This window comes from Schistocerca nitens, chromosome 6, assembly GCF_023898315.1.
Source record: "Schistocerca nitens isolate TAMUIC-IGC-003100 chromosome 6, iqSchNite1.1, whole genome shotgun sequence".
NCBI lineage: Eukaryota > Metazoa > Arthropoda > Insecta > Orthoptera > Acrididae > Schistocerca > Schistocerca nitens.
This window is the reverse complement of record NC_064619.1, coordinates 413,896,018-413,917,642: the sequence shown is the minus strand read 5'-3', so window position 1 is coordinate 413,917,642 and position 21,625 is coordinate 413,896,018. Positions and strand designations below refer to the sequence as shown.

Genomic DNA, 21,625 nt, shown 5'->3' with positions numbered 1-21,625 from the left:
TAATGAGAAAAGATTTTCTGACGCACCCTAGCTGCCAGATTCGTGCATGCGCATGTTGTGGGGAGGGGAGGTAGTCTCCACGTGACCTGTGTTTGCATTACGTGATTTCACTGTTTCCTCTTTGTTTACAGCTCCCACGTCAAATGAAAACAAAATGGATTTCTGTGGCTGGGAGCTATCAAGTGAATTAAAGTTTTCTGGTTTTATTTTATTTCCAAGTTTTTTGCAGTCAAGCATTAATTGCCTTGCAGAACAATGAAGTTAGTTTTGTCAGTTTGCTAAAGAAATTTGTCTTTATTAATCTTTTCTGCTGAGGCAATCAATTTATTTGAAACCAAGGGTTTTAATCCACAGTATTGTTAACTGAATTTCAAGTGCATTTTTTTCATTTTCTGCCATGTATGGCATTATGCCATAATAAAGAACCAAACATTATTGTACAGTACTGGTACTCCAAGAAAATTTACATCCCAAAAACCACAGTTAAAAGGTTAATATCAGGTGGGACCTACTTCATTGTGAATTTGCACCAACCAATGTGCACCTCAAACCAAATTACAGTAATAGATTTAGTGCAGCCAAACTGGCCATTTAGAGTGTGAAGTACAGGAATTATTCTCTATTCACTATTATTATTCTTAGTCACTACAGAATTTCACAAGCAATTCTGTTCTCATCCTACAGATTAACACGTGATGTCTCTCACACTGGTCACTGCACCTCACACATATATGAGACCTGTTCAGAAAGTAAGCTCCGATTGATTGCCAAATTGAAACCACAGTGAACATCAGAAATGTTTTACTTGTAACAATTAGCTACACCTTTCAGCTACTTCTCTACGTAGTCGCCGTTCTGACTTAGACTTTTGTCATAGCATTGTACCAACTTTTCAATAGCCTCATCATAGAAGGCAGCCGCCAGTGCTTTCCGCCAATTCTCCACGCTGGCGTACACCTCGTTGTCTGTGTCAAAATGTTGTCTTCAAAGACAGCGGTTCATGTGACCAGAGATGAAACTCAGGGGGAGACAATTGCGGACTGTATTGTGGGTAATCTCACATTTCCATTTGAAAACGATGCAGGAGCATCTTCATTGCCCCTGCAGAATGCGGCTGAGAATTGTCTTGAAGAAGAAACAGCACGACAGTTATGTAATGTTAGCTGCATAGCTTCAGGCGAAATTTCTCACCAGGCCCTCGTACTTGGCGGCAGACACTATTTTCTAGACATCTTTACGCACTCACTGCGAGCTCAGAAATGAGAAGAGCGACGTGATGCTAACTGGGGTTATACTAGAGACACTACCCAACACATCTGTGCAAAGCTTTATTGGATTTTCATAGTCGTTTCCATTTCGCGACCGATCGGAGCTTTCTTTCTGAACGCCCCTCGTATATAGAGCACATGCTGGGCTTGTGAAAATTCTGGGTGTTGCACAGTTTGTGGTAAAATACATGCACAGAGTGTCTTGTCATTACATTGTGGAGTTCATTTCCTCCCTGTGTCCATTCACAGTTTATCGTGGCGTCTGTAACACAGAAATCCTTCCATATCTTGCGTTTATTCTCATGTAGTTCTGTCAGTAAGTCCTGGTAGGCTGTCATCACTGGTGGTAAGTGCTTCAGTCGCAGCTCTTCTATGAAGAAGGGCTCTCTCTCCAATTCATACACAAGCCGCGAGAGTATGTGTTTGGAGTGACATGGCACCCTTTTTGAGTAAGTAGCCTTCAGCTTCTCTATTTTTTTGAGATCTGCCTTCTTCAGATGAATCCATTTGTTTTCCAATCCGTAAATTGAAACAGGTTCAAGTGTGAGTTCAAACAGTCATAGGGCTGTTTCCAGGGAGAGTTTACCTGTTGACTTCCTCCTCTTCCAAAGGTTGTGGAGACTGTCTTCTCTTCATTCGGGTCGTTTTTTCATGCCCAGTACACTAACTGGTTGAAGGTTTACTGCACATCATCCTCAGAAACTGAGGTTGATGCCATGTCGTATGCGTACATGAATAGATTTAGATTGGCGGGTTTTATTGTCTCAATGATGTCTGCCATAGCTAAGATGAATAGTAAGGGGCTCAGTGGGTCACCTTGCAACACTCCAACTGTTTGCTGTATCAGGCTGGACTCATGTATACCATCATGTATTTCCACCCAGTTGTTAGTGAGAAGATCTCTAATGATTGGTAACAGGTAGTGTCTTGGACTTAAGGCGGTTTCCAATTTCTTCATTAGAATGGATCTACTGATTTTGTCGAATGTCTTGGTGTAGTCTATAAAATTGCATGAAGCTTTCCCCTTCGGTTTGTTAAGGCCATTTCTATATTGGTTTGGAGACTGTGTACAGCTTGTGTTGTTCATCGCCCACATCTGAAACCAAACTGTGAATCGGGGAGTTTCTCATCGATGATCTCTCTAAGATGCTTGCACAGTAGTGTTGTAAAGATCTCGAATAGGGTGTTCTGTAGAGCAATGCCTCTGTATGCATTTGGGTCAGCCATGTTACCTTTTCCCTTGTACAGCATTATCACCTATGTTTCCACTGATCCGGTACAATTCCTTGTTTCAGGCCTTCATTGAAGAGCGCTGTGAGTGGAATCACTAGTACAGAGAGCATGGTTTTTCAGTTGCTTGTTATAGATGTCTGGGCCACATGCTTTATTGTTCTTCATGCTTATAACTGTGTGGATTATTTCTTCTTCTCTGAAAAATTCAGTCTCCTCTGTAGGGGCTTCTTGCTGAGGGGGCGTGTGTCGTCAACCAGAAGGATTGACCTTAAATGTCTTTCCCACACTTTCATTGGGATGTTGCCTGGGAATTTTGGTTGCTTTGGCTGAAGAGCCTTGTACGGTCTCTGTCTCACAGATTCTATTAGACGTTTTTCCTCTTCCTCATAGAATACCCTTAGCACTTCCTCAATCTTGGTTCTGTACTCTCTCCTCAGCTCACCATAGCAGCCCAAGTCATCCCATGATTGAGTTCTTCTGGCTTCATGCATGGCATTGATGGCTTTCTGTCTGACTTCATAACATTCTAGTGTAGCTACAAGAAAAACTAAGCTTTCATATATTTTATTGGTATGTCTACTGTGTGAGCTGTCTTTAGGATGAGCCCTTCCATCCATGATGCTGCTTCATTGAGATTCTCTCCTTGTAGCAATGTTGTTATTGTACTGTGCCAACACTGCCCAGTGCTGATATGTCTGCCTTCCTGTTTAACTTGACTGTATTTTTCGGCCTTTTTTTTTACTGTGTTCTCTAGTTTTACCAATGTTTCCACTGGTAGGTGTTTCCTTTCCACTTCCAGGATGATACGTTGTTATAGTGGTTTAAGTTTGGAGTTCACAAATATGAGATCAATTGTGCTTCCACCATTCTGACAGAAATAAGTGTGGGTTGCTTTGTTATTGACAAGTGCAAAGCCTTCCTCCTCCAAGTAGTTCATGACATGTGTCATTTTCCTTGGAGGGATGTTCACACGGCAATTCAGGTCTCCTGCCAATATGACCGGGTCGTCCTGAGTGGTAGTATCCAGGCACAAACTGATTTCCTCTGTATTTATTGCTGTGAGCTCTGTCAGAAAGTACACACATATAAGAACACAGATGGTGGTTCTTACTACTAGAGAGTGTCTTGATTTATGGGAGACTGAGAAGGGTAAGAGAATTTTCATGATGAGACATGTGATGCCACCCTTAGGTCTGCCCTATGGTCAAGCCAAATTATGCATTTTAGTATGGTTTACGAAATTCCGATGCTCTTGGAGTATCCTGTGATGTCCTGTTTCTTTTATGGTGTAATGTATGATCTCTGCTTTATACATACGAACATGGGGGCTTCCTAATCAGGGCAGCTGCGCACATGCAATAATGCCTGTATTCCAACACTCTCTGGCAACTGCTAAAATGAACCTATTTCTAACAGTCCCGGTAAACTATTGCGAATGGTGGTTTGAAAAGCATTACTTTCAAAGTAAATTTCCTTTTACACAAGATGAATTATGTTACGTGTGAGAAAGTGGAATGAATTTCTTAAATCACAGAGCATTTGACTCTCATGTACAACTGAACACTTTGAGGACCAGCCACTTAGAAGAATTTTGAGCCCAGAAGACCACACATTTACGTCATTATTTTAAATTTACTGGCACATTTGCATGGTGTATCTTAAAGTATAACACACGCAAAAAAGATCAATATTACATGTGACAGCTTAGCTTCCCTTGTAGCTTATTAATCTTAGAGACCAATAAAATATATGAAAGCTTAGTTTTTCTTGTAGCTACACTAGCTATATTAATGTAAACCACAAACTTTTCCTCTTTATGTGTTCACACTATGTAACAGTGATCTTGCTATTGGCTGAGTACAACACATCTCCTGTGCTTTGAATATCTGCTGTCATCGGCTGGCAAGATCATGTGGCATGAGATATGATTGGCTTACAAAAGGGCATCACAATCTTGATTTCAACACTTAGGAAACTAATGTGCTGTGTTTGGTGCAATTCGAATTTATTCTTTAGTAATACCAAAATATGCGGCGTATACATGTTGCTTCACATCACAGGGCTTTCCAAAACTTCTCCCCCCTGTTTCTTCCCCCTCCCCCCCTCCCCTCCTCTAAAGTGCTGGGAAGTTGTACACCAATGTATAAAATGTTAACCATTCAAAGGATTATTAAGTTTTACAGTTCCGAGGGAAAATCTATAGGAAACCTACTGTCACTTAGCATGGAAAAAGTGTATTCTTGCCTGGGAAAAAGTATATTTTTTAACTGGCATATCAGGAAAAATCTGGGAATTTTTTTTTCCTTGTCTGTGTACATACCCTGCACTACAAGGACCTTGTGGTCACTAATCCTTGTATCCTTCATAATACCTGTAGGTCAGTTTTCTTTGAACTCTTCAGCAACTATATGATCTGAGATGGGAATTTAATCTGTTATTTATACGTACAGCAGCTACCTACTTCAATTTCACTACAGGATAAATTTATAAAAATAGCAACAAACAAGCCACTGAGTTTAATCTTTGGTTTTTGAATGCCATTACTTCCTTGGTAAAAACTTTGGCTGTACTTATCTCAGGCATTAGCCAGCACTTTGCACCTGATGGTGATTTCAGGGTCAGGGCTTTTTGTCAGCACCTGCTCTGATATTTTCCCAACACAGCACCAACAATTTAGGGCAACCATAATCCTGATGTTTCTTTAATGTAGACTTGTAATATGAATCCCGGTTTGTGCCTTTCTGAGATTTACAACCCAATCCACTCAACACAGCTCCTGCTACCTGTGTAGTCTCTTCATGTGTGTGAAGCTCACCAGGCAGCTCACAGCTGTTTAGTGAGTTTGTGTGTGTTACAAACAGACCCCTGAGCTATGGTGGCCGTTTTTTCCTTCCTGGGTGCATTCCCTTGCGCGTGCCTCTCCTACTCCCTCTGCCTTCTCATGCCTTTCTTCAATGCTGTCGTCCTGTAATGCTATACACTGAGGTGAGAAAAGTCAAGGGGTACCTGCTAATATTGCATCGGACCTCTTTTTTTGTCCATCATAGTTCACCTTTGGAAGTTCTCTGCAGAAGTATTGAGCCTGCTGCCTCTGCAGCCATTCATAATTGTGAAAGTGTTTCCGTTGCAGCATGTTGTGCACAAATGACCTCTTGTTTATGTTCTGTAAATATTTGATGGGATTCATGTCGTGTGACGAGGGTGGCCAAATAATTGTCCAGAATGTTAATCAAATCAGTCACGAACAATTGTGACCCAACGACATGGCACAATGACATCCATAAAAATTCCCTCTTTGTTTGGAACCATGAAGTCCATGAATGGTTGCAAATGGTCTCAAAGCAGCCAAACATAACAGTTTCCAGTCAATTATTGGTTCAGTTGGAGAAGAGGGCCCACTGATTTCATGTAAACACAGCCCACAAATGTAAAAACATAAATGAGGAAAAAAATAAATAAAACTTAAGTTGCAAAGGAAAAACACCATTTACAACACCAAAACACAGCGTGCGCACACACGGGAATGCCAACAGCAAAATGTGTCGAAGGCTGTAATACGAAGACTACGCTATACTTCATAACAACAAACTGCTTCCGATGGGCTTGACATCACAACGGTTAACATTAAACCTAGTTTACATGACGACATAGGGTAGTGCCACTTTTTGCATGGAATGAATTGCATGCAAAAGGTTTTATGTGTGACTGTCGACACAGCGACCCCAATTTACTTTTCAGCTTCGTCGTTTTGTGGGTTCTTGAGTCGTGTCCGAAATGAAAGATTTGGCAGCTGCACATCGCACGAGTTGTGATGGGGTTAAAGCTTGTTGCATGGAATTGCTGCATAAGGGGGAAAAAAAAAGAAATGTGTTTCAATTCATGACTGGATGAAGAAAAGACATCAGCTCATTTGCTTAGCAACCTTGCTGAAATATATAATGGAAGATCCAATAAGTTCTTTTAATTATCTTAGAATGTCACCAGAACTGTTCACATTTCTTCTAAATAGACTTAATTATGCGACAAGCAAAAGATACTGTAATGCATGAAGCACTGTCGCCAGAATTGAAATTAATATCACATTACGTGCATTACAATCGATAACACTTGGCATGCTAGAAGGTGCAGTTTTAGTTGGTGATGACGCTTTTTAATTAACAGTAATAATTATTAACATTAACAGCAATAATTATCAACATTAACAGCAATAATTATTCGAAGCAGGCCCCATTAAGAAGAGAATGGTTTGCAAACTACTGTCTTGAAGATAGATCTATATAGTGGCAGTATTTCAAAATTCAAACATATGTAATTGGGGAGCATTGCTGCGAAGTTTTAAATAGATGAATATTGAATAAAGAGTGCAGCTTCTTGATTTGTGTACCCTTCCCTCCTGTCAACAATATTATTTAAAAAAGAGTCTGCCAACTCAATGGGATTTTAGTCTTATAGACGAGAGCATTTTAACAGCTAGAATTGTACTTGCTTGTATTTTTCTTAATTCAGTTGCATATGTGCTCCTAATTCAATAGATTTTGCCCTGCAGCTCAGATATTGTCAAAGCATTTATTTCTGATCCATACATGTTGGTCTCACGAGCACCAATATGTTGCTTTATTTTTGTAGTCAGCATCATTGAAATCCCACAAACACCTATGCAAAGCATAGATATCCAAAAAGGGAACATTATTCCTCATTCTCCAGTTCATAGTTCAGTTTGTCCACACTATGAAAACACATAACCTCCAAACTGTGCAGTCCGAAAGCTTTTAGTTTCACCACTGAGTTAGGCAAACGCACAGTGCCCATTCGCAGTGGCCGGTAGCGCAGTTGCCTGCAATCTAGTATCGTCATGTAAACTAGGCTTTAGGTTCATTTGAGCTGCTGCCAGCGGGCTTACGCACATGCGCAGTTGAATTGCATAAGAGTGGTACCTTCTCCCCCTTCTGGCTACTTGAAGTGCGGCTGTTAGCTGTATCCTAGGTAACTAGACATGAGCTGTATCAGTAGTAGCAACAAGCAGCCAGATGCTATCTGAAAACATTTTTCTGGTGCACTCAGGCTGCCAGATTCACACTTGCACAAAGCAGTCTGAGTTATAGTGGGATGAAGGGTGGTCTCCGTGTGAACTGTTTTTACGTTTGGTGATTTTGCTGTTTCCTCTTGGTTTACAGCTCTCAAGAACAAAATGGATTTCTGTGGCCAGGAGCTATGAAGTGAATTAAAATAGTCACATAATTATGGAAGGCTAAAATATATTATTAGTTTCAGTTTTCTGATTTTATTTTATTCCCAGGTTTTTGTCAGTCTGGTATTAATTGCCTTTTAGAACAATGAAGTTATTTTTATCAATTTGCTAAAAAAATTGACTTTAATTAATCTTTTCTGCAGAGGTGGTCAGTTTATTTGAAACCCTATTGGCTAGTGTCAACTGTTTGTGGAATTTCAAGTGCACATTGTTATCTTTTGCGACACACAACATTATGCCATAATAAACAACTAAACATGAGATAATACAATACTGGTACTTAAAGAAAATTTGCAGTCTAAAAACCACACTGAAAAGTTTAATATCAGCTTGGGGCGTACCTCTTTGTGAATTTGGACATACGAATTATGCATTTTAGTATGGTTTACGAAATTCAAATACTCTTGGAGTATCTCTGCTGTTCTGTTTCATTTATGGCATAATTTAAGATCTCTTAATGCCTTATACATACGAACATACCTACGTCATCGTAGCTGCGCAGGTACATTAACGCCGTTTTATGGCGCTCTCTGGCAACTGATGAAACGAATTCTAACAGGTCGCTGGGAAATATTGCGATTGATCGTTCGAAAAGCGTTACTTTCAAAGTACATTTCATTTTACACAATATGAGGTATATTACGTGTGTGCATGTGCTTTGAATTTCTTAAATCACACAGTGTTTGAGTTTCATTTAAAGCTTAACACTTTGAGCGCCAGCCACTTTTGAGCCCAAAAGACCAGACATTTATGTCATTACTTAAAATTTTACTGGCACATTTGTGTGGTGTATCAAAGTGTAGCACGTGCAAAAAAGACAAATATTGCATGTGAAAGCTTAGCTTTTCTTGTAGCTACACTATGTACATTAATTTGAGTGTTTGCACTACTTAACAGTGATGTTGCCATAGGCTGACTACATCACATGTCCTATGCTCTGAATCACTACATTTACATGTGACACATCTTCTGAAAGATGAAACTATGGCGCCTGGAAAACAGAAGATACAGTTAATGGTTTAGTCAGCACAGTTGCTATTTCTCTTCAGTAAGACGAGGTGTAAACAGCTTCAGTCTGATATTTCTACGTATCTTTCACTGTACAAAAAGTCACTCCCTCAATATTAACTGAATTTATTTTTAAAACAGACGAAAGCAGACAGCCCTAGCATGTTTCAGTACCGGCTGCATTTACATGACAGTGAAAATAGATTGTGGAACTGGAAAACCGGTAACCAGGAGCGGTATTGGAAGATTGTTTATGAAATCCGGTTTTGGGAGCCCCATGTAAATGTGATCTGCTATCATTGGTTGATGAGATCATGTGACATGAGCTATGATTGGCTTACAAAACGGCATTGCGATCTCAATTTCAATGCTGCGGAAACTAATGTTCTGCGTTTGGTTGAACTCGACTATATACTTCTGTAATACGAAAATATACAGTGTACATGTTGCTGCAAATTAAAGATCTTTTCAGAACACACTTTTTTTTCTGGGGTTCATTTCCTAACTGGCAGGAGGTTCTACGCCGATGTATAAAACCTTAACCATTAAAAGGACTGGTAAGTTTTATGATCCCGAGGAAAACTATACTGTTACTTAACACAGGAAAAGTGTATTTTCACCGAGGAAAACTATACTGTTACTTAACACAGGAAAAGTGTATTTTCACCAAGGTGAAAGTGTATTTTTTAACCAGTAAATTCAGAAAAAATGGGATTTTTTTTCCTTGTCTGTGTATACATCCTGATGAAGCAGTCATGGTCTAGAGTGAGTGAAGACACTTCCAAGAGGTGCAGCATAAGTAATGCTCTCAGTGGCAGTGAAGACCATCTTATATATGAAGAGAACAATGACGACGATGAAGAGGAGGAGGAAGAAGAAGAAGAAGAAAGGCTAGAAGACAATTTTTAGGGATTTTGTAGGTCAGTTCAGTTTTATAACCTAAGATTTTTTTGTCTAGCTTTGTAATCTAATAATAAAAATGTTATTTTAAAAAAATTGCTTAAAAACTAAGGTGCATCTTGTTGTTGTGGTCTTCAGTCCAGAGACTGGTTTGATGCAGCTCCCCATGCTACTCTATCCTGCACAAGCTGCTTCATCTCCCAGTACCTACTGCAACCTACATCCTTCTGAATCTGTTTAGTGTATTCATCTCTGGTCTCCCTCTATGATTTTTACACTCCATGCTCTCCTCCAGTACTAAATTGGTGATCCCTTGATGTCTCTGAACATGTCCTACCAACCGATCCCTTGCCACAAACTTCTCTTCTCCCCAATCCTATTCAATACCTCCTCGTTACTTATGTGATCTACCCATCTAATCTTCAGCATTCTTCTGTAGCACCACATATCGAAAGCCATTCTCTTCTTGTCCAAACTATTCATCATCCATGTTTCACTTCCATACACGGCTACACTCCATACAAATACTTCCAGCAACAACTTCCTAAAACTTAAATCTATACTCAATGTTAACAAATGTCTATTCTTCAGAAATGCTTTCCTTGCCATTGCCAGTCTACATTTTATATCCTCTCTATTTTGACCATCATCAGTTATTTTGCTCCCCAAATAGCAAAACTCATTTGCTACTTTAAGCATCTCATTTCCTAATCTAATTTCCTTAGCATCACCTGACTTAATTCGACTACATTCCAATATCCTCGTTCTGTTTTTTGTTGATGTTCATCATATATCCTCCTTTCAAGACACTGTCCATTCCGTTCAGTTGCTCTTCCTGGTCCTTTGCTGTCTCTGACAGAATTACAATGTCATTGGCGAACCTCAAAGTTTTTATTTCTTCTCCATGGATTTTAATACCTACTCTGTATTTTTCTTTTGGTTGCTTTACTGCTTGCTCAATATACAAATTGAATAACATCGTGGATAGGCTACAAGCATGTCTCACTCCCTTCCCAACTGCTGCTTCCCTTTCATGTCCCTCAACTCTTATAACTGCCACCTGGTTTCTGTACAAATTGTAAATAGCCTTTCACTCCCTGTATTTTACCCCACCCACCTTCAGAATTTGAAAGAGAGTATTCCAGTCAACATTGTCAAAAGCTTTCTCTAAGTCTACAAATGCTAGAAACGTAGATTTGCCTTTCCTTAATCTTTCTTCTAAGATAAGTCGTAAGGTCAGTATTGCCTCACGTGTTCCAACATTTCTACGGAATCCAAACTGATCTTCCCCAAGGTCGGCTTCTACCAGTTTGTACATTTGTCTGTAAAGAAATTGTGTTAGTATTTTGCAACCGTGACTTATTAAACTGATAGTTCAGTAACTTTCACATCTGTCAACACCTGCCTTCTTTGGGATTGGAATTATTATATTCTTCTTGAAGTCTGAGGGTATTTCACTTGTCTCATACATCTTGCTCACCAGATGTTAGAGTTTTGTCAGGGCTGGCTCTCCCAAGGCCGTCAGTAGTTCTAATGGAATGTTGTCTACTCCTGGGGCCTTGTTTTGACTCTGATCTTTCAGTGCTCTGTCAAACTCTTCACACAGTATCATATCTCCCATTTCATCTTCATCTACATCCTCTTCCATTTCCATAATATTGTCCTCAAGTACATCACCCTTGTACAGACCCTCTATATGCTACTTCCACCTGTCTGCTTTCTCTTCTTTGCTTAGAAATGGGTTTCCATCTGAGCTCTTGATATTTATACAAGTGGTTCTCTTTTCTCCAAAAGTCTCTTTAATTTTCCTGTAGGTAGTATCTATCTTACTCCTAGTGAGGTAAGCCTCTACATCCTTACATTTGTCCTCTAGTCATCCCTGCTTAGCCGTTTTGCACTTCCTGTCAATCTCAATTGTGAGATGTTTGTATTCCTTTTTGCCTGCTTCATTTTCTGCATTTTTGTGTTTTCTCCTTTCATCAATTAAATTCAATATTTCTTCTGTTACCCAAGGATTTCTACTTGCCCTCGTCCTTTTACCTACTTGATCCTCCGCTGCCTTCACTATTTCATCCCTCAAAGCTACCCATTCTTCTTCTATTATATTTCTTTCCCTCATTCTTGTCAATTGTTCCCTTATGCTCTCCCTGAAACTCTCTACAACCTCTGGTTCTGTCAGTTTATCCAGGTCCAATCTCCTCAAATTCCCACCTTTTTGCAGTTTCTTCAGTTTTACTCTACAGTTCATAACCAATAGATTGTGGTCAAAGTCCACATCAGCCTCTGGAAATGTCTTACAATTTAAAATCTGGTTCTAAATGTGTCTTACCATTATACAATCTATCTGAAACCTGTCAGTATCTCCATGCCTCTTCCGTGTATACAACCTTGTTTCATGATTCTTGATCCAAGTGTTAGCTGTGATTAAGTTATGTTCTGTGCAAAATTCTACCAGGCGGCTTCCTCTTTCATTTCTTACCCCCATTACATATTCACCTACTAAGTTTCCTTCTCTTCCTTTTCATACTATTGGATTCCAGTCACCCATGACATTTAAATATTCGTCTCCCTTCACTATCTGAATAATTTCTTTTATCTCATCATACATTTCATCATTCTCTTCTTCATTTGCAGAGTTAGTTGGCATATAAACTTGTACTACTGTAGTAGGCATGGGCTTCGTGTCTATCTTGGCCACAATAATGCATTCACTATGCTGTTTGTAGTAGCTTACCCGCACTGCTATTTTTTTATTCATTATTAAACCTACTCCTGCATTACCCCTATTTGAGTTTGTATTTATAATCCTGTATTCACCTGACCAGAAGTCTTGTTCCTCCTGCCACCGAACTTCACTAATTCCCACTATATCTAACTTTAACCTATCCATTTCCCTTTTTTGAATTTTCTAACCTACCTGCCCGATTAAGGGATCTGACATTCCACACTCCAATCCGTAGAATGCCAGTTTTCTTTCTCCTGATAACGATGTCCTCTTGAGTAGTCCCCCGCCCAGAGATCCGAATGGGGGACTATTTTACCTCCAGAATATTTTACCCAAGAGGACACCATCATCATTTAACTATACAGTAAAGCTGCATGCCGTTGGGAAAAATTATGGCTGTAGTTTCCCCTTGCTAAGCCGTTTCCAGTACCGGCACAGCAAGGCCATTTTGGTTAGTATTACAAGGCCAGATCAGTCAATCATCCAGACTGTTGCCCCTGCAACTACTGAAAAGGCTGCCGCCCCTTTTCAGAAACTACATGTTTGTCTGGCCTCTCAACAGATACCCCTCCGTTGTTGTTGCACCTATGGTACGGCTATCTGTGTCGTTGAGGCATGCGGGCCTTACCACCAATGGCAAGATCCATGGTTCGTGGAGGAGGCGATTCATATAGTCCATAAAATATGGTAAATGTACACATTTAGAGTAAGCTATCATTCATCACATCAACTAGAAATTTGGTCAAAGTTGTATCGTATATTCTTACAGACACTCAACAACTACACCTTCCCATACACTACAGTATTATCAGCAAACAGCCACAGATTGCTGCTCACCCTGTCCTTCAGATAAATGTGACATAGATTTGATAAATCTTAATATAGATTGTCAGCTTTTAAATATGTTGAGAAGAAGAATCAGATTTAGGTAGACGGGCGGATTATTTGTGATACAGCCAAATGTTACTTCATGTTAATAACAGTGTTAAACTGAAAGTGAGGAGAGCAGTCTGCTGTGATGGACTGCAACAACAATTGAAGTGTGCTGTGCCCTGAGTGTGGTTGACTACCACAAAAATTCAGCACCAACATGTCCTCGTTGCCGTCAGCTAACATATATGTTTGGAGGCTCATGAATGTTAAGTGCTTAGCTGTGTTGGAGTACAAACTTCATTGGATTGTAGCTTATCATGGCACATAAGAAAATCCTGAGCTCTGAATAAGTAAGTGCAGATGTTGATGGTGAAAAATTGTGAAGAGTTTCTATGTTCATCAACTGATACAAATTTGGAAGAAGAATATACTTTTGTGAATGATTTTCTAGTCTCACAAGCTGATTTTCACAATCTGTGCTTATTACCACAGTGGCAACATCAAAAAGACGAAGCTGCTGTATATGTCATACAGGTCTCATTGTCTTTATAAGCCTAAAGAAAACACAAGTAAAGTAGAAATGTGCGAATACACATGCAGAGAGGTATCTATTTGATTTACGCCAGTATGAAAGTTCAAGTACATGCAAGTGAAAACTGTTAGACTTTTCTAAATACAAAAATCTTTTGAAAGACTTTCCAGGAAATAAATTATTGTTATAAGTATTGCTTAGCTAATACTGAAGAGAAGACAGACTTTGCAATAAGCAAGGCAAGTGACACAGATGCCACTAAAATATTTGTTTTTATTGCATCTGCTTTTTTTAAAAACAAGAGTAACAAGGTTAAAGATGCGTGAATACTTGTCAGCAGATCCTTGTTGTAAACAATGTCTTTTTCCCAAAGTAAACTTCAGAGATTGGTATCTTCCATTGTTTAGTCTGCTATACTTTCATGACAACACCTTGCCTCAAAATTGGGATTGTTTCTCGGAAATTATACATTTTCCAAATTTTTTCATCAAAACTTTCTGCTAGAAACTCAGCAGAGATTAACTGTGGTGTAATTAAAGGTCAGCTGAAAAGTAATGAAGTACATCCCAGCAAAGAGGAATTAGATTTGACATTAAAATTTTTGTAATCTGCAGTTGTGAGATGTATCCTCTACTAGATTCTGTTGTTTATGTTGCAGCAGAAAGAGACATTGATAATCGTTGTACAGGATGTCTGGGAATACAGTTGCCCCATTATTCGAGCCTTATTTACAAAAAATGGCATACATTTTTCATAGATAATTGGTGTACGGACCATGATCTGTTTTATTGGCAGTATTATGTAGAAAACAGATACATGTGGCACAGTCAGTTGAACATTCAGAGAAGGAAGCTAACGGAGGAGAAATGGAAGACAGGAGACGTAACATTCATATCTTCAAAATCAGCAAAAGTGATTGCTACAAAATGGCAGGATACAAAGAGAATTTTCATGCTGTCGTCTTTGCACAAAACTGAAATGCTTGAAAAGAGATCAGAAAACTGGCTTCTTAAAGTTGAAACAGTGTGTGGTAATTTGATATAACAAATCGGTGGGCTTAGTTGAGGAAAGCTACTTGCTTATCAAAATGGTGGAAAGTATGTAAAACTCTTGTAAGTGGTACAGCAAATTAAAGAAAAATAATTAGGATATGGTAATAGTAGGAACATTTGTTTTTTTCTGAATGTAAACAACAAAAATGTAGTATAAAAAAATTCACTTCATTGTAGTTGGAGGAATTTTCGAAACCTTTCACACTGAATTGAAAAAAAGCAGGTGGTGGGAAATGTAAAGTGTGTCCTATAAGATGTGCCAATCCATGTAAAAAATGGCCTTTGGCAACAAACAAGTTGTGTTGTGAAGAGTTCAGTTTAACTGTGTGCTTTTCGATGCTTCAGGATGTATTGCAAAAAAAATTCAGCAATAAATAATTGTTTAGCCCAGTCTAAAGAAAATGTATAGATATGTCAGTTGTAAACGTGTTTATACATCTGGAAATATATCTGACATGAATGTAAATATAGACTCCTAACTGTCCCAGTGTCTGTCCCAAACCCATAGAGGGGGTGAGGAGTAGAAAAGGAAGTATTCAGCACCTGATGGACAGCCACCAAATCTCAAATGTAGCAGTCAAATAGTTAACAAAGAATTCACACCAGAAATAAAACGCAACCAGAGTAATTCAGGGTTACCACAGGTTCTGGAAATCAGGGAATTTCAAACACGTCAGGGAAATATCAGGGAAATTTGGGGAAAAAAAAACTGGAAAAATTTCATTTTTGTCTCAGTAGATAAAATGGTTTGTTTACTGAAGTGTCATGCATCGCTGCTGTCTGGGTGCAGCTGAGTACATGCACCACTTCCCTACCCCCGCTTTACTACGGCTTCACTCCTTCCTACCACTCTGCTCAGCTTGCAGTCAGTGCTGCCACTACTTCTTGCCAATAGCTTAGCAGCTGCCAGGGAGAGGCAGGGAGGCATGAGGAGTGGTTTGCTTGAATCTGATTCTGAGAGACTGTAGATGCGGCGGGCAGAGACGGCCGCCATGTGTGCATGAGTTGTGTGTGAGCGATAGTGTGAATGTGTGTGCGATCTCTTTTCAACATGCCTGTCTGCAGCTCAGCCATCATCTTTATGGTGAGTTGCTACCTTTCCTCATTATTACTGATTCTCAGAGTATTTGAACAATTTATCTGTTGCATGGATAGATCACAGTGGTCTCATTTCATTAACATGTTGCCTGTAGTTCATGAATAGCAGCCACACGTGTGGATTTCCGTGATGGGTTAAAACCGCAGGCCACTTCTACGGGTATCTGTAATGGATCGGGCCTGCCAATTTGAAGTCATTCGGTTCCCACTAATGTGTAGGCCCTGCTTGTCTGATCTAGTTTCACCGATCTGCCTGCAGGCCAGGTCTGTTTCGTGTGGCGTAATGCAGTGAATTTTCATGGTTTATCCATGGACCACACTGTTAATGGTATGCCATGCACTTCTAGTACATTTTGGCACTTCAAAAGTAGTTTGTGTGTTAGAAAGTATGGACAACAAGAAGGAGAAAATTGTCAGTCCCTGGCAGTTTGTATGTTGTGTACTCGTATATTTATTGAAAGAAAAATCACAAAAAACCAGTAAAATAATAGCTGTAATGCAGTGGGTAATAGCTGACAATAATGAACATAGTAGAACCAACATTTTATTGGCAGTCATCTATAGTGTTGGTTTACAAAATTCTTCCCCACCTTGTACACTTCTTCCAGGAGGCTTACTTTTTTCTGAGGTTATTCCTGAAATCAGTGAAGGTATTTTAAATCTGTCTTGTCCAAGGAAATGGGTATGTTTCTCACAAAATGTGTTTCATTTTATTGTAATAAAATAACATCAGTGTCTTAATGAAATGCATATACCATTTGGCTTACTTTCTCCATCTAAAAACAGTTCATTACAAAAGATGTTGATGTTAGTACCTAAGATTTTGCTCACATCAGGGAACACCATCTGCATGCAAGTTTCTTTTAGATATTACCTCATTTGCATTACTGTTTATGTACCGTAGCAGCAAAGACAGATTTACACCTTAATTCTTAACTTACCCTTGAGATCTCAAAATTTGTCAGGAAAAAATGCTAAAACTTGTATGGAAATCAGGGAAATATCAGTGAATTTCACTTGGGGAAACTTGTGGAAACCCTGAAGTTATGTTATTTAACATTATTTTTAAGTCATTTCATCCGTTAACTCATTTCTGGTCTTCCTATTTCTACAGCTGGTATGTAGATACCCCTCTTCTCACGTATTATTTCTGGGAAATGACACATATTACAATTTATATATTGCTATGCTAATTTTCTTTGGCTTTGTGTCCTCTAATGCTGTTACTGTAAAATTCTGTCTTTCAGGAGGTTGCTGGAGTGAAGCATTTCAGACTGAAAGTGCTAAGGGTGTTTTAATACACCACACTGTTGGTGGTATGCCATGCACTTATGCCATTTCAGCAAAGGCAGAGGTGAGGTTTTAACTTGTCTTTCGTGTTTGATTGTCACATTTGAATAATTCCAGGCTAGTTTTGGTTTCTTGCTTCAAGAACACTTTCAGATCAAAACAAAGAAAAATGTATTTTATTTTTCCATGTAATGCATTATAACAGCATTTGTAATGGAGATCAAGATTTTCGTGACACTTGCTCTGGAATAACTTTTTATTGACCATGCAATTATATGGTGGTGGTGGTGGTGGTGGTGGTGGTGGTGGTGGTAGCAATAGTTGTTGTTGTCGTATTCATACATAGATCACTTTTACAAGGCTGTTAGACGTGCTTTGGTGTTACAGAATCAGCACAAAAAGTATGCTACATTGTGGATGCTGTTCTTTCGTGATGGAATATGTATGACATAGTTATGCAGCTATACAAAAAAACATTTGTTAGACTTGGTGATGTGTGCAGTTGGTATCTACTCTTTCCTTTTGGTATCTGGCTCCATTTACTTATCTGCACTAATTCAGTACTTGTTGTGCTTATCATGAACCTTTGTTCCATAACAGGAATTCTTATTTATGGAACACTCATACAACACACAAAATAAATAAATTGCCATTTTAATGTTTGCCATGGCTTTTGTTACCAGTAACTAAGAGTATTACAAATTCATTTGCAAACTATGGAAAACTGTTTAAACATTTCTGTCTCACGTAGAATGGTTTGGTGAGTAAGTATCAAGACTACAAATGTCTGAACCCTGGTCAGTCCTAGAGATTTTTGGTCATTTATTGCTTCTTTTACCCCTGGCAGAACTTGTTATTTGTGAAAAGTGTCAAATTGCTCTGTGATGCTTGTTGCAGGTTATTATAGTCAGTGTTAGCAATATCAAAGATTGTGGATTAACACTTGAAGGTCAGAACAACCTTAACTGTGAAATACAAGGCTTACATACACATACTCTCCTCTGCCTGCTGTCTACAATTTGACCAGTTGATCGGAGATGACACTGTCTGCCTTTTCCTCATTTTTCAGTGTCTTCCACACACTGGTCTGTCTCTGAAGAGATGACCAACAGTATCTGTCACCAGTCTTATCCAATGTGGATGCCAGATTTTGTCATCTCTGCTATGTTGTACCTATTATACTATGACTCTTCAAGGCTGGGGATTGGTTTTTTTTTAACGTCATATTGTAAGATGGATATCCTTGTGGCTCATAATGATAACTTAGTAATATGAGGTGCTTCCATCAATGCCAGAGATTCTCTGATATACAGTGAGTTGTTACTTTTATATTCCATCAAGGACTTTCTATTGCCATATTTCTTTAAGGAATACTTAAAAAATTACTTGTATATATGATGCACAAAATGGAATGCATTCTTTGGTTAGTGTGTAATTTGCCCATCACTAAACTAGTGGCTATACTTGTTTTTTTTTTTTTTTTTAAATACTTCCCCCCATGAACCATGGACCTTGCCGTTGGTGGGGAGGCTTGCGTGCCTCAGCGATACAGATAGCCGTACCGTAGGTACAACCACAACGGAGGGGTATCTGTTGAGAGGCCAGACAAACGTGTGGTTCCTGAAGAGGGGCAGCAGCCTTTTCAGTAGTTGCAAGGGCAACAGTCTGGATGATTGACTGATCTGGCCTTGTAACAATAACCAAAACGGCCTTGCTGTGCTGGTACTGCGAACGGCTGAAAGCAAGGGGAAACTACGGCCGTAATTTTTCCCGAGGGCATGCAGCTTTACTGTATGATTAAATGATGATGGCGTCTTCTTGGGTAAAATATTCCGGAGGTAAAATAGTTCCCCATTCGGATCTCCGGGCGGGGACTACTCAAGAGGATGTCGTTATCAGGAGAAAGAAAACTGGCATTCTACGGATTGGAGTGTGGAATGTCAGATCCCTTAATTGGGCAGGTAGGTTAGAAAATTTGAAAAGGGAAATGGATAGGTTAAAGTTAGATATAGTGGGAATTAGTGAAGTCCGGTGGCAGGAGGAACAAGACTTCTGGTCAGGTGACCACAGGGTTATAAACACAAAGTCAAATAGGGGTAATGCAGGAGTAGGTTTAATAATGAATAGGAAAATACAACGCAGGTAAGCTACTACAAACAGCTTAGTGAACGCATTATTGTGGCCAAGATAGATACGAAGCCCACACCTACTACAGTAGTACAAGTTTATATGCCAACTAGCTCTGCAGATGACGAAGAAATTGAAGAAATGTATGATGAAATAAAAGAAATTATTCAGATAGTGAAGGGAGACGAAAATTTAATAGTCATGGGTGACTGGAATTCGAGTGTAGGAAAAGGGAGAGAAGGAAACGTAGTAGGTGAATATGGATTGGGGCTAAGAAATGAAAGAGGAAGCCGCCTGGTAGAATTTTGCACAGAGCACAACTTAATCATAGCTAACACTTGGTTTAAGAATCATGATAGAAGGTTGTATACATGGAAGAACCCTGGAGATACTAAAAGGTATCAGATAGATTATATAATGGTAAGACAGAGATTTACGAACCAGGTTTTAAATTGTAAGACATTTCCAGGGGCAGATGTGGACTCTGACCACAATCTATTGGTTATGACCTGCAGATTAAAACTGAAGAAACTGCAAAAAGGTGGGAATTTAAGGAGATGGGACCTGGATAAACTGAAAGAACCAAAGGTTATACAGAGTTTCAGGGAGAGCATAAGGGAACAATTGACAGGAATGGGTGAAAGAAATACAGTAGAAGAAGAATGGGTAGCTTTGAGGGATGAAGTAGTGAAGGCAGCAGAGGATCAAGTAGGTAAAAAGACGAGGGCTAGTAGAAATCCTTGGGTAACAGAAGAAATATTGAATTTAATTGATGAAAGGAGAAAATATAAAAATGCAGTAAATGAAGCAGGCAAAAAGGGATACAAACGTCTCAAAAATGAGATCGACAGGAAGTGCAAAATGGCTAAGCAGGGATGGCTAGAGAACAAATGTAAGGATGTAGAGGCTTACCTCACTAGGGGTAAGATAGATACTGCCTACAAGAAAATTAAAGAGACCTTTGGAGAGAAGAGAACCACTTGTATGAATATCAAGAGCTCAGATGGCAACCCAGTTCTAAGCAAAGAAGGGAAGGCAGAAAGGTGGAAGGAGTATATAGAGGGTCTATACAAGGGCGATGTACTTGAGGACAATATTATGGAAATGGAAGAGGATGTAGATGAAGATGAAATGGGAGATACGATACTGTGTGAAGAGTTTGACAGAGCACTGAAAGACCTGAGTCGAAACAAGGCCCCCGGAGTAGACAACATTCCATTGGAACTACTGACGGCCTTGGGAGAGCCAGTCCTGACAAAACTCTACCATCTGGTGAGCAAGATGTATGAAACAGGCGAAATACCCTCAGACTTCAAGAAGAATATAATAATTCCAATCCCAAAGAAGGCAGGTGTTGACAGATGTGAGAATTACCGAACAATCAGTTTAATAAGCAACAGCTGCAAAATACTAACACGAATTCTTTACAGACGAATGGAAAAACTAGTAGAAGCCGACCTCGGGGAAGATCAGTTTGGATTCCATAGAAATACTGGAACACGTGAGGCAATACTGACCTTACGACTTATCTTAGAAGAAAGATTAAGGAAAGGCAAACCTACGTTTCTAGCATTTGTAGACTTAGAGAAAGCTTTTGACAATGTTGACTGGAATACTCTCTTTCAAATTCTAAAGGTGGCAGGGGTAAAATACAGGGAGCGAAAGGCTATTTACAATTTGTACAGAAATCAGATGGCAGTTATAAGAGTCGAGGGACATGCAAGGGAAGCAGTGGTTGGGAAGGGAGTAAGACAGGGTTGTAGCCTCTCCCCGATGTTATTCAATCTGTATATTGAGCAAGCAGTAAAGGAAACAAAAGAAAAATTTGGAGTAGGTATTAAAATCCATGGAGAAGAAATAAAAACTTTGAGGTTTGCCGATGACATTGTAATTCTGTCAGAGACAGCAAAGGACTTGGAAGAGCAGTTGAACGGAATGGATGGTGTCTTGAAGGGAGGATATAAGATGAACATCAACAAAAGCAAAACGAGGATAATGGAATGTAGTCGAATTAAGTCGGGTGATGTTGAGGGTATTAGATTAGGAAATGAGACACTTAAAGTAGTAAAGGAGTTTTGCTATTTGGGGAGCAAAATAACTGATGATGGTCGAAGTAGAGAGGATATAAAATGTAGACTGGCAATGGCAAGGAAAGCGTTTCTGAAGAAGAGAAATTTGTTAACATCGAGTATAGATTTAAGTGTCAGGAAGTCATTTCTGAAAGTATTTGTATGGAGTGTAGCCATGTATGGAAGTGAAACATGGACGGTA

The 21,625-nt window shown here is 39.3% G+C and overlaps 1 protein-coding gene across 1 annotated transcript in view; it reads left to right on the top strand.

The window, feature by feature from the left end:
* LOC126263682 (non-lysosomal glucosylceramidase) overlaps positions 1–21,625 on the top strand; it is a 257,286-nt gene that overhangs the window by 109,906 nt on the left and 125,755 nt on the right. Inside the window, exon 6 of the mRNA XM_049960807.1 lies at positions 17,185–17,291. Coding sequence (XP_049816764.1) covers positions 17,185–17,291 — 107 coding nt within the window. The remainder of the gene's footprint in view (positions 1–17,184; positions 17,292–21,625) is intronic.